This window comes from Cherax quadricarinatus, unplaced genomic scaffold (genome assembly GCF_038502225.1).
Source record: "Cherax quadricarinatus isolate ZL_2023a unplaced genomic scaffold, ASM3850222v1 Contig7, whole genome shotgun sequence".
Lineage (NCBI taxonomy): Eukaryota > Metazoa > Arthropoda > Malacostraca > Decapoda > Parastacidae > Cherax > Cherax quadricarinatus.
Genome location: NW_027195033.1, coordinates 585,207 through 598,876, shown reverse-complemented (window position 1 = coordinate 598,876; position 13,670 = coordinate 585,207). Strand labels below are relative to the sequence as shown.

General features: G+C 42.5%; 1 protein-coding gene across 2 annotated transcripts in view; it reads left to right on the top strand.

Annotated features, from left to right (window-relative positions):
• The first annotated feature begins 588 nt into the window (after window positions 1–588).
• The window catches only part of LOC128700986 (superkiller complex protein 8), a 24,326-nt gene continuing 11,244 nt past the window's right edge, over window positions 589–13,670 (top strand). For both annotated transcript variants that reach the window (XR_011391005.1, XM_053794522.2), the window contains exons 1-5: window positions 589–644; window positions 1,307–1,485; window positions 2,566–2,782; window positions 9,673–9,846; window positions 10,739–10,926. Coding sequence is in view for 1 of the 2 variants with exons in the window: in XM_053794522.2 (XP_053650497.1) it covers window positions 642–644; window positions 1,307–1,485; window positions 2,566–2,782; window positions 9,673–9,846; window positions 10,739–10,926 (761 nt within the window). In the remaining variant the exon portion in view is untranslated. The remainder of the gene's footprint in view (window positions 645–1,306; window positions 1,486–2,565; window positions 2,783–9,672; window positions 9,847–10,738; window positions 10,927–13,670) is intronic.

The window sequence follows — 13,670 nt, the reverse complement described above, 5'->3', positions numbered from 1 at the left end:
ATGTACCTCTGTAATGTTGAGGTACAGTTCCTGGACCCATTATGTACCTCTGTAAAGTTGAAGTACAGTTCCTAGACCCATTATGTACCTCTGTAATGTTGAGGTACAGTTCCTGGACCCATTATGTACCTCTGTAATGTTGAGGTACAGTTCCTGGACCCATTATGTACCTCTGTAATGTTGAAGTACAGTTCCTGGACCCATTATGTACCTCTGTAATGTTGAAGTACAGTTCCTGGACCCATTATGTACCTCTGTAATGTTGAGGTACAGTTCCTGAACCCACAGGATGGGCTACATAATGTAGATACTAAACTACCTTAATATTAACTAAAATAACTAGATAAATTTTGATTAAAACGTAAATAAATGTAAATTTACATGTAGTTTAGTAGACAACCTTTGTAAAAGTTGTAAAATAAGTGTAAAATGTGTAAAATAAGTGTAAATCATTGACTTCATTTTCTTAGCTTAATATAAACTAAAATACCTGTGTAAATATTTAAAAAATGTAAATAAGTGTAAATTAACAAGTAATGGAGCAAATAACTACTGTAAATGGTGTAAAATGAGTGTAAAAGTGTGTAAAATTAGTCAATACGACTCAGGTTGCCGTCGCCCTTAAACACCACAACAACATCATGGTAGGTGAGGCTGGGGGTCCTTATTTAACCTTATTTTACCCCTTATTTACCACCCCCTGGGGGGGACTGTTTGATCCGAGGCGTTGGAGGGGCTCCCCCCTCATCCCGGTGGTGTAAATGGGGTAAATCAGGTCTTGTATGTCCGTAAAAATGGGTTTTTATTAGGGGGGGTTTGGGGTAGCCCCACCCATGGGAGGCTCCTGATCCGAGGAACTGGAGTTGTCTTGACTCTTCCTCGGATCAAACTTGATTTTCCGCCCCCCCCATTACCCCAGAGGTGTGTGAGGCCTACGGGTTTAGCGCTTGTCCGTGATATTTTCCCCCCCGTGTGATAGTATGTCTATCGTGATGTCTATTTTTCTTTTATCTATCGGGACAGGTAATTCAATCTTTAATGTCTATTGGACAATTTGGTCTTTAAAAGTCCAGTCGGTGAATTTTTACGACAATTTTCTATTTTACGACTTCGTGAAATTTGACTCACCGTCGAAATTAACCGTAATTTACCAATTTATTTTTTCCCGTCGTTTCTACAGTCATTTTTACCCACAAAATTTGACTCGCCATCGAAATTAACCATAATTTACCAATTTTTTTTCCCGTCGTTTTTACCCACAAAATTTGACTCGCCGTCAAAATTAATGCCATTTCATTTTTTCCAGTTTTCGCTGCTGACGAAGCGTGAAAATGCCCACTCTGAGGGCATCTGGGCATGCGCCTGGGGCCACTTTGTCCCCGACGAAAAGAACAAGGAAGCGGCGAACGTCGATAAGGAGAACGAGGGAGAAGACAAGGAGAACCAAGAACGACGCGACGACAACGATCAGAACTTACCAGAGACGTGAGTCGTCTGGCAACCTGTTACGTTATGTGCCTGTTACATTATGAACCTGTTACATTATGAACCTGTTACGTTATGGACCTGTTACGTTATGAACCTGTTACATTATGAACCTGTTACATTATGTACCTGTTACATTATGAACCTGTTACATTATGTACCTGTTACATTATGAACCTGTTACATTATGAACCTGTTACATTATGAACCTGTTACGTTATGAACCTGTTACATTATGAACCTGTTACATTATGAACCTGTTACGTTATGAACCTGTTACATTATGAACCTGTTACATTATGAACCTGTTACATTATGTACCTGTTACATTATGAACCTGTTACATTATGAACCTGTTACGCTATGAACCTGTTACGTTATGAACCTGTTACATTATGAACCTGTTACATTATGAACCTGTTACATTATGAACCTGTTACATTATGTACCTGTTACATTATGAACCTGTTACATTATGAACCTGTTACATTATGTACCTGTTACGTTATGAACCTGTTACGTTATGAACCTGTTACATTATGAACCTGTTACATTATGAACCTGTTACATTATGAACCTGTTACATTATGAACCTGTTACGTTATGAACCTGTTACGTTATGAACCTGTTACGTTATGAACCTGTTACATTATGAACCTGTTACATTATGAACCTGTTACATTATGTACCTGTTACGTTATGAACCTGTTACGTTATGAACCTGTTACGTTATGAACCTGTTACGTTATGAACCTGTTACATTATGAACCTGTTACATTATGAACCTGTTACGTTATGAACCTGTTACATTATGAACCTGTTACATTATGAACCTGTTACATTATGAACCTGTTACGTTATGAACCTGTTACATTATGAACCTGTTACATTATTTTTTAAGAATAACCCATTACATTACTTTTAAGATTATGAACCCTTCAACGAGAGTTTCCTTGATGTTCTAGTGAAGGCTCTTGATCCAGGTCATTGAAGCTACTTGTCCTGCTTCCGATCAATGCTAATTACCTCTCACGTTTTCCCTGAAATTAAGTCGTTTCAACTAGATTTTAACTGCCCTAGGGAACAGAGGTACATCGTCACCGGGGGACTGGATGACCTAGTCCGGGTGTGGCGGTGGTCGGGGGATGGCGTCGAGGGCGAACTGACACCCCTACACACCCTCGAGGGTCACTCACTGGGCGTTATATCGGTCGACGTTAATGCTGCCGGGACCATAGCAGCCTCTTCCTCTCTTGACTCGACCATTCGATTGTGGGATCTCCACACTGGTGAGCAGGTGAGAGTGACGCTTAGGGTCTAACACTGTCTTCTTTTAGTATTTACAAGAAATCTTCAAGTTACAAACACGTTGGGGACCTGTATTGTGTATGATAATTAATAATAATAATAATAATAATAATAATTATAATAATAATAATAATAATAATTATAATAATAATAATAATAATACAGCCTCTCCTCACTTAAGGATGGAGTTCCGTTCCTAAGACGACATTGGTAAATTCGTCACTAAGTGAGGAACATACTATAATGGTAGTGAGTTTGTGTCAACCATCTTTGATATTGTTTTAATGTCACCTTTGTACCATTAATAACATTTCTGGTGTATTTTTAAATATTTATACAGTAGTGTACTGTATATTGTAATAAACAGAATAGAGGAAATCAGCTCTAATATTATTTAGGTATGAACACTGGTCAGAGAGACCGTTGTAAGTCCGAGTCATTGGTAAATGAGTACGTCGCTAAGTGAGGAGACACTGTACCGATCATTGATAAATATTGTGTGTGGCTGGAACAATGTATGTATGAGGTAGTATATTGATCATTGATAAATATTGTGTGTGGCTGGAACAATGTATGTATGAGGTAGTATATTGATCATTGATAAATATTGTGTGTGGCTGGAACAATGTTTGTATGAGGTAGTATATTGATCATTGATAAATATTGTGTGGCTGGAACAATGTTTGTATGAGGTAGTATATTGATCATTGATAAATATTGTGTGTGGCTGGAACAATGTTTGTATGAGGTAGTATATTGATCATTGATAAATATTGTGTGTGGCTGGAACAATGTATGTATGAGGTAGTATATTGATCATTGATAAATATTGTGTGTGGCTGGAACAATGTTTGTATGAGGTAGTATATTGATCATTGATAAATATTGTGTGGCTGGAACAATGTTTGTATGAGGTAGTATATTGATCATTGATAAATATTGTGTGTGGCTGGAACAATGTTTGTATGAGGTAGTATATTGATCATTGATAAATTCTCCATGTCAGTGTTCCTGCTTAAAGAATAATAGTAACAATAATATGGCTGGAACAATGCACTTACATGATGCACATAATATAGAAAACTGACAATTTGGAGAATTAGACACTTTTGTAACATTTAGGGACCTTTGTTGTGGTGACATTTCACTAACAAGTAATTTCCTCAGTTCAGTTGTTACAATCTCTCTTTATTTTGAGGAGGAAATTTCCACTTGTTTTGTCAACGACATTTTTACATCTTAATTTTGCTATTTCACTTAATATTATATTCAGGAGTAATTCCATTAGTAGCTAAAATGGATTTACTCGACTATACAGTGGACCCCCGCATAACGATGGCATCACATAGCGATTATTTCGCATACCGCTTACTTTAATTGCAAAAATTTTGCCTCACATACCGCTTAAAAACCCGCTTACCGATTTTCTTCCGAGACGCGCTCACATGTTCCGCCGGTGGCATTGTTTACCAGCCAGCCTCCGCGGTAACATCCAAGCATACAATCGGAATACAGTGGACCCCCGGTTAACGAACTTTTTTCATTCCAGTAGTATGTTCAGGTGCCAGTACTGACCGAATTTTTTCCCATAAGGAATATTGTGAAGTAGATTAGTCCATTTCAGACCCCCAAACATACACGTACAAACGCACTTACATAAATACACTTACATAATTGGTCGCATTTGGAGGTGATCGTTAAGCGGGGGTCCACTGTATTTCGTATTATTACAGTGTTTTCGGTGCTTTTTCTGGAAAATAAGTGACCATGGGCCCCAAGAAAGCTTCTAGTGCCAACCCTACAGCAATAAGGGTGAGAATTACAATAGAGATGAAGAAAAAGATCATTGATAAGTATGAAAGTGGAGTGCATGTCTCCGAGCTGGCCAGGTTGTATAATAAACCCCAATCAACCATCGCTACTATTGGTGGTACAGCTGCTGCTGCTGCTGCACTGTCAGCTGCTGCTGCTGCTGCACTGTCAGCTGCTGCTGCTGCTGTAGCACCGTTGTTGGTGTGGCTTATTGAGAATACCAAGAAACAATTAACCCCAGAGGATTTGCCACCCAGGATAACCCAAAAAAGTCAGTGTCATCGAAGACTGTCTAACTTATTTCCATTGGGGTCCTTAATCTTATCTCCCAGGATGCAACCCACACAAGTCGACTAACACCCAGGTGAACAGGGAAAAATGCCTGGAACTAGTGCTCATATTGGTGAATTTAAAGCCAGCAAAGGTTGGTTTGAGAGATTTAAGAATCGTAGTGGCATACACAGTGTGATAAGGCCTGTTCTGGAAGAAAATGCCAAACAGGACCTACAGTACTCAGGAGGAAAAGGCACTCCCAGGACACAGTGTCTCATCAGTCATTGCTGCATCTTCAATAAAGGTAAGTGTCATTTATTCTTCATTTAGTAGACTAGTACATGCACAATATATACTGTGCATGTACTACTCTACTATTGTGCATGTATCCTTCTCTTTGTGTGTGGGAAAATGTATATTTCATGTGGTAAAAATTTTTTTTTCATACTTTTGGGTGTCTTGCACGGATTAATTTTATTTCCATTATTTCTTATGGGGAAAATTCATTCACATAACGATTATTTCGCATAACAATTACCCCTCTTGCACGGATTAAAATCGTTAACCGGGGGTCCACTGTATAATACAGTGGATCCCCGGTATTCGATATTAATCCATTCCTGAGAGCTCATCGAATACCGATAATATCGAAAACCGAATCAATTTTCCTCATAAGAAATAATGAAAATCAAATTAATCCGTGCAAGACACCCAGAAGTATGAAAAAAAAAAATTTACTACATGAAATATTAAGTTTAATGCAATAGAATAATTACAATAACTATAAAACAATTGACACTTACCTTTAATAAAGATCTGGTGATGATTGATGGGATGGGAGGAGGGGAGAGGTGTTAGTGTTTAGAAGGGGAATCCCCTTCCATTAGCACTTGAGGCAGCAAGTCTTTTTCTGGGGTTACTTCCCTTGTTCTTTTAATGCCACTAGGACCAGCTTCAGAGTCACTGGACCTCTGTCGCACAACAAATCTGTCCATAGAGCTCTGTACCTCCCGTTCCTTTACGATTTGTCTAAAATGAGCCACAACATTGTCATTGTAATAGCTGTGTCAGGGTGATTTTCATCCATAAAGGTTTGCACTTCAACCCACTGTGCACACATTTCCTTAATTTTTGATGTAGGCACAATGTATTCCACAACTGGTATAGGCTTCTCAGGGTTAGCCCCAAACCCTTCAAAATCTTTCTTAATTTCCATACTAATTCTCACCCTTTTTACCACAGGGTTGGCACTAGAAGCTTTCTTGGGGCCCATGGTGACTTATTTTGCAGAAACAAGCACCAAACACAGTGATAATATGGATAATATGGAATGTACTGAATGTATCCTTAGATGCGCGCACACTGGCTGGCTTGTAAACACTGGCACACAAGGGGCAGTTCAGGCCACATGTGGACAGGTCTCGTACGAATCGTATCGAATACCGGGTTTTCAATCGAATACCGAGGAAAATTTTTTGTGATATAATGCATCGAATACCGGATTTATCGAATCCCGATGCCATCAAATACCGGGGGTCCACTGTATTATCTGCCTGTATATTATTTAGCTTTGTACATAGGTAGGTTGTTTAATTAGTCTAACTGGTGGTGCGACCTGGCTAAGCACCAGTAGGCGTTTTGAGCCGCTCAACCCCGGCTCCGACCGAGTCAAAGTTGGCTGGTAAAGCCTCACCTTATTCAGTTCCTATTTTCCTCTGGACCAGGAAGGGTCTTGGGAAATATCCAGCTAAAAACCACCATTCACCTCCCTTGAAGCTACCAAGACTTTCGTGGAAAGAGTTTATTTCGGTCGGAGAAGGCGGTTGAGAGTCTCATAAAGAAACTAAGAATAAGTGAGCAAGTCTCAGTGCTATAAGAGGAATTATCGGAGACTGAACTCTGTGGAATATCTCTTAACAGTAGTGTGTTTGAGTTTTTAAAGAATGCCAGTGTTTGTACATACCCGTATTTCCTGACTCACAGAGAGCCTTTGTAACTACAGTGGACCCCCGCATAGCGAACTTAATCCGTGCAAGAGGGCTGGCCGTTATGCGAAATGTTCGCTATGCGAATTAATTTTCCCCATAAGAAATAATGGAAATAAAATTAATCCGTGCAAGACACCCAAAAGTATGAAAAAAAAATTTTTTTACCACAAAAAAATGTTAATTTTAGTACACACAAACTGAAAAAGGCATGCACAATTACATGACACTTACTTTTATTGAAGATCTGGTGATGATTGATGAGATGGGAGGAGGGGAGAGAGAGTGTTAGTGTTTAGAAGGGGAATCCCCTTCCATTAGGACTTGAGGTAGCAAGTCCTTTTCTGGGGTTACTTCCCTTCTTCTTTTAATGCCACTAGGACCAGCTTCAGAGTCACTGGACTTCTTTCGCACAACATATCTGTCCATAGTGGCCTGTACCTCTCGTTCCTTTATGATTTGTCTAAAGTGGTTCACAACAGTGTCATTGTAACAGTCACCAGCACGGCTTGCAATAGCTGTGTGAGGGTGATTTTCATCAAAAAAGGTTTGCACTTCAAGCCATTTTGCACACATTTCCTTAATCTTTGAAGTAGGCAATTCCTTCAATTTCTCTCTCCCCTCCTTTGAACCAGTTTCCCCAGGTCTGGCCTCTTGCTCTTGAAGTTGATCTATCAGCTCATCAGTGGTTAGTTCTTCATTGTCCTCCTCCACCAACTCTTCCACATCCTCCCCACTAACCTCCAACCCCAAGGACTTCCCCAATTCCACAATTGATTCCTCAACTGGTATACTACTACTCTCAGGGTTAGCCTCAAACCCTTCAAAATCCCTTTTGTCTACACATTCTGGCCACAGTTTCGTCCAAGCAGAGTTCAAGGTTCTCTTAGTCACTCCCTCCCAAGCCTTACCTATAAGGTTTACACAATTGAGGATATTAAAGTGATCCTTCCAAAACTCTTTTAGAGTCAATCGAGTGTCTGTGGTCACTTCAAAGCACTTTTGAAACAGAGCTTTTGTGTACAGTTTCTTGAAGTTGGAAATGACCTGCTGGTCCATGGGCTGCAGGAGAGGAGTGGTATTAGGAGGCAAAAACTTCACCTTAATGAAGCTCATGTCCCCATAAAGTCGCTCTGCCACGTCTGTAGGATGACCAGGGGCATTGTCTAACACCAGGAGGCACTTAAGGTCTAATTTCTTTTCAGTTAGGTAATCTTTCACATTGGGGGCAAATGCATGGTGTAACCAGTTATAGAAAAATTCCCTAGTGACCCATGCCTTACTGTTTGCCCTCCACAGCACACACAAATTATCCTTGAGGACATTCTTTTGCCTGAACGCTCTGGGAGTTTCAGAGTGATACACTAATAAAGGCTTAACTTTGCAATCACCACTAGCATTGGCACACATCAACAAAGTAAGCCTGTCTTTCATAGGCTTATGTCCTGGGAGTGCCTTTTCCTCCTGAGTAATGTAGGTCCTGCTTGGCATTTTCTTCCAGAACAGGCCTGTTTCATCACAATTAAACACTTGTTCAGGTTCCAGTCCTTCAGTTTCTATGTACTCCTTGAATTCATGCACATATTTTTCAGCCGCTTTGTGGTCCGAACTGGCAGCCTCACCATGCCGTATCACACTATGGATGCCACTACGCTTCTTAAATCTCTCAAACCAACCTTTGCTGGCCTTAAATTCACTCACATCATCACTAGTTGCAGGCATTTTTTTAATTAAATCGTCATGCAACTTCCTAGCCTTTTCACATATGATCGCTTGAGAGACGCTATCTCCTGCTAGCTGTTTTTCATTTATCCACACCAATAAGAGTCTCTCAACATCTTCCATCACTTGCGATCTTTGTTTCGAAAACACAGTTAAACCTTTGGCAACAACAGCTTCCTTGATTGCCGTTTTCTTGCCCACAATAGAAGAGATGGTTGATTTTGGTTTCTTGTACAACCTGACCAGGTCGGTGATACGTACTCCACTTTCATACTTATCAATGATCTCTTTCTTCATTTCAATGGGTATTCTTACCCTTTGAGGTGTAGGGTTGGCACTAGAAGCTTTCTTGGGGCCCATGGTCACTTATTTTCCAGAAACAGCACCGAAAACACTGTAATAATACGAAATATTCCGAGTGTATGCTTGAATGTTACCGCGGAGGCTGGCTGGTAAACAATGGGACGGGCGGCACATGTGAGGCTGGCTGAGGGCGCACATTGGACGCGTCTCGGACGAAGGCCGCTGAGCGGGTTTTTGTCCACTATGCGGGGCAAAATTTTAGCGAACAAAGCGTCCGCTATGCGGATTGTTCGCTATGCAAGGCGTTCGCTATGCGGGGGTCCACTGTACTAAGTTTATTACAGTGAGGTGATAATGAGACGTGTGACACATGTCAAACTCATAATGTTGATATGAGAAAGTTGTAATGTATTAAATAATTTAAGTCATTAAATATAAGTGGTTATTAAGGTAATTACTAAATTAACCAGGAACTGTGATAATGCCTTTTCCTTCTATGAGTGATGCCCCCTCGACATGATTATCCCGTTCATTTGTTACGAAAAGCACTAACACCCGAGGGCCATCAGGCTATGTTCGTAACACCGGTACAGACGTGAATGGTGGTAGATGAGGAGGAGTTTGAGGTAATCGGTCCCCCAACCTGGGGTCTACTCTGGGCTGAAGGACTTGTGGGTTTTCTAAATGACTTAATCTGTTTGAGGTTAAAGGTCAGTTCTTTCTAGCTTCACATGATCAACTGTGGCCCTGTTGAAGCCTGAGGTTAAAGGTCAATTCTTTTCAGCTGCACATGATTGACTGTGGCCCTGTTGAAGCCTGGTCGGTGGTATTTTCTCCTGAGGGTAGTCTCATAGCTTCAGGAAATCATGCCGGGAAGATCAATGTCTATTCAGTGGATGGTGGACGTCACGTGACAACTTTAGACACAAGAGGACGATTTACCTACTCAATTGCATATGTGAGTTACCAGGTGATGTTATACTGTAGTGACACTCCTTGCAAGGAGTGCCAGTGCCTCAAGGCCAGAGGAGGGCTCTTGATCCAAAGTGTTGGAGCTACCCTCTCCCTCTTTGAGTCAAACCTGTTTACCTAACTTTCACCGTCACCTGTTCACCTGACCTGCCTCATTACATTTTCACGTAAATAACTTAAAATCACGAAAAATGACTAAAAAATACAGAAAAAATATAAATGATCAAAAATAACAAAAAATGAATAAAAATGGATAAATAGCTACAAATTAAGAAAAATAACCATAAATTATGAGAAATAACTAAACATTTCCAAAAAGAATTACTCCATTTGAACTATTTTTGATGTTACTTAAAAACATAAACAGAGAGAGTTTTAGCATGACACAAGACTGTTGTTTCTCATCTGATTCTTCCCTGTCTGGGGCGCCTTTTACGCCACATTTATAAAAACTCTCATAACCTTCCACGGAAGTTGTATACCGTGGTACCTTGGGATACGAATTTAATTCGTTCCAGAAGGCTGTTTGAGTGCCGTTACCAAACGAATTTGTTCCCATAAGGAATAATGTAAATTACATTAATCCGATTCAGACCCCCAAAAATACATTTACAAAAGCACTTACATAAATACACTTACATAATTGTTTGTGTATTGAGGTGTTTGTATCCCGAGGTACCACTGTATACAGGATTTTTTCATGTTTGTGCTGAGCAATTAATCCAAGAAACAGAGTCGTCGTCATGACCGTTTTCCATTACGAGGGAAATTTTTTTTGCCCTAGATTTTATTTTTATTATCACACTGGCCGATTCCTACCAAGGCAGGGTGGCCCTGATATGGTTACCATATCTAGGGCAATTAATCTTTGTCTTTAGAGTCGAGATGGGAAATACATCGCCAGCGGAGCAATTGACGGCTTCATCAACGTTTTTGATGTGGAGAGTGGCAAGTTGGTGCATACCCTAGAGGGACACGCCATGACGATTCGCTCCATCACCTTCTCTCCTGACTCGCAGCTCCTTCTCACAGCCGCCGATGACGGTCACATGAAAATGTACGACATGTAAGTAATACAACATAATACAATTACTGTATCTGATGCTGTAGTCTGGGTCTGTGTAGTTTTTAAAGTGATTGACTGTAGTGATACAGGATATCACATGAATGTGTGATGTGTGAATAGTACAAGAGAATACAGCTATAATACATAATAAACCCAAGCTACAGTTGTGGTAGCTTGGGTTTATACAGGTTTAAGGTAATTGTCTAAATAATCCATGTCTTCTTTATCTGTATTCTGTAGGTATTAGGATCAGTCTACCCAAAGTGCACCTCATACTAGTGCACCTCAAGCTAGTGCACCTCATACTAGTGCACCTCACGCTAGTGCACCTCACGCTAGTGCACCTCATGCTAGTGCACCTCATTCTAGTGCACCTCGCGCTAGTGCACCTCACGCTAGTGCACCTCTCGCTAGTGCACCTCACGCTAGTGCACCTCACGCTAGTGCACCTCACGCTAGTGCACCTCACGCTAGTGCACCTCATGCTACTTCACCTCATGCTAGTGCACCTCATGCTAGTGCACCTCATGCTAGTGCACCTCATGCTAGTGCACCTCACACTAGTTCACCTCATGCTAGTGCACCTCATGCTAGTGCACCTCATGCTAGTTCACCTCATGCTAGTGCACCTCATGCTAGTTCACCTCACACTAGGGCACCTCATGCTAGTGCACCTCACGCTAGTGCACCTCACGCTAGTGCACCTCTCGCTAGTGCACCTCACGCTAGTGCACCTCACGCTAGTGCACCTCACGCTAGTGCACCTCACGCTAGTGCACCTCACGCTAGTGCACCTCACGCTAGTGCACCTCACGCTAGTGCACCTCACGCTAGTGCACCTCACGCTAGTGCACCTCACGCTAGTGCACCTCACGCTAGTGCACCTCACGCTAGTGCACCTCACGCTAGTGCACCTCACGCTAGTGCACCTCACGCTAGTGCACCTCACGCTAGTGCACCTCACGCTAGTGCACCTCACGCTAGTGCACCTCACGCTAGTGCACCTCACGCTAGTGCACCTCACGCTAGTGCACCTCATGCTACTTCACCTAATGCTAGTGCACCTCATGCTAGTGCACCTCATGCTAGTGCACCTCATGCTAGTGCACCTCACACTAGTTCACCTCATGCTAGTGCACCTCATGCTAGTGCACCTCATGCTAGTTCACCTCATGCTAGTGCACCTCATGCTAGTTCACCTCACACTAGGGCACCTCATGCTAGTGCACCTCACGCTAGTGCACCTCACGCTAGTGCACCTCACGCTAGTGCACCTCACGCTAGTGCACCTCATGCTAGTGCACCTCACGCTAGTGCACCTCACGCTAGTGCACCTCACGCTAGTGCACCTCACGCTAGTGCACCTCACGCTAGTGCACCTCACGCTAGTGCACCTCATGCTAGTGCACCTCACGCTAGTGCACCTCACACTAGTGCACCTCACGCTAGTGCACCTCACGCTAGTGCACCTCACACTAGTGCACCTCACGCTAGTGCACCTCACGCTAGTGCACCTCACGCTAGTGCACCTCACGCTAGTGCACCTCACGCTAGTGCACCTCACGCTAGTGCACCTCATGCTACTTCACCTCATGCTAGTGCACCTCATGCTAGTGCACCTCATGCTAGTGCACCTCATGCTAGTGCACCTCACACTAGTTCACCTCATGCTAGTGCACCTCATGCTAGTGCACCTCATGCTAGTTCACCTCATGCTAGTGCACCTCATGCTAGTTCACCTCACACTAGGGCACCTCATGCTAGTGCACCTCACGCTAGTGCACCTCACGCTAGTGCACCTCTCGCTAGTGCACCTCACGCTAGTGCACCTCACGCTAGTGCACCTCACGCTAGTGCACCTCACGCTAGTGCACCTCATGTTAGTGCACCTCATGCTAGTGCACCTCATGCTAGTGCACCTCACGCTAGTGCACCTCACGCTAGTGCACCTCACGCTAGTGCACCTCATGCTAGTGCACCTCACGCTAGTGCACCTCACGCTAGTGCACCTCACGCTAGTGCACCTCACGCTAGTGCACCTCACGCTAGTGCACCTCATGCTAGTGCACCTCATGCTAGTGCACCTCACGCTAGTGCACCTCACGCTAGTGCACCTCATGCTAGTGCACCTCACGTTAGTGCACCTCACGCTAGTGCACCTCACGCTAGTGCACCTCATGCTAGTGCACCTCACGCTAGTGCACCTCATGCTAGTGCACCTCATGCTAGTGCACCGCACGCTAGTGCACCTCATGCTAGTGCACCTCACGCTAGTGCACCTCACGCTAGTGCACCTCACGCTAGTGCACCTCACACTAGTGCACCTCACGCTAGTGGCTTTCTGTCATGCCTAAAAATATTTAATTAGCATACAAACTACATTTTGTATACTGCAGTAAGAAATTAAATTGTATCGATATAGGACATCACCGGCAAATATTTTGATGAATTGTTGATGCTTTCGCCGTTTCAGAAATAACATGCATAGCCCAGAAATCGTTGTGTACTACAGGTGCTCGACTTACATTGGTTCGACTTAATATATTTGAACTATACGATGATGTAAAAACAATTACAATGGTACCCCGAGTTTCGTACAGCTCCCGACTTGAACAATTATGTAAGTGTATTATTGTAAGTGTATTTTTGGGGGTGTGACTAATCTAATTTACACTATTCTTTATGGGAACATATTTGTTTCTTAATGGCACTTGATCAGCCTTCTGGAACGAATTATGGCCGAA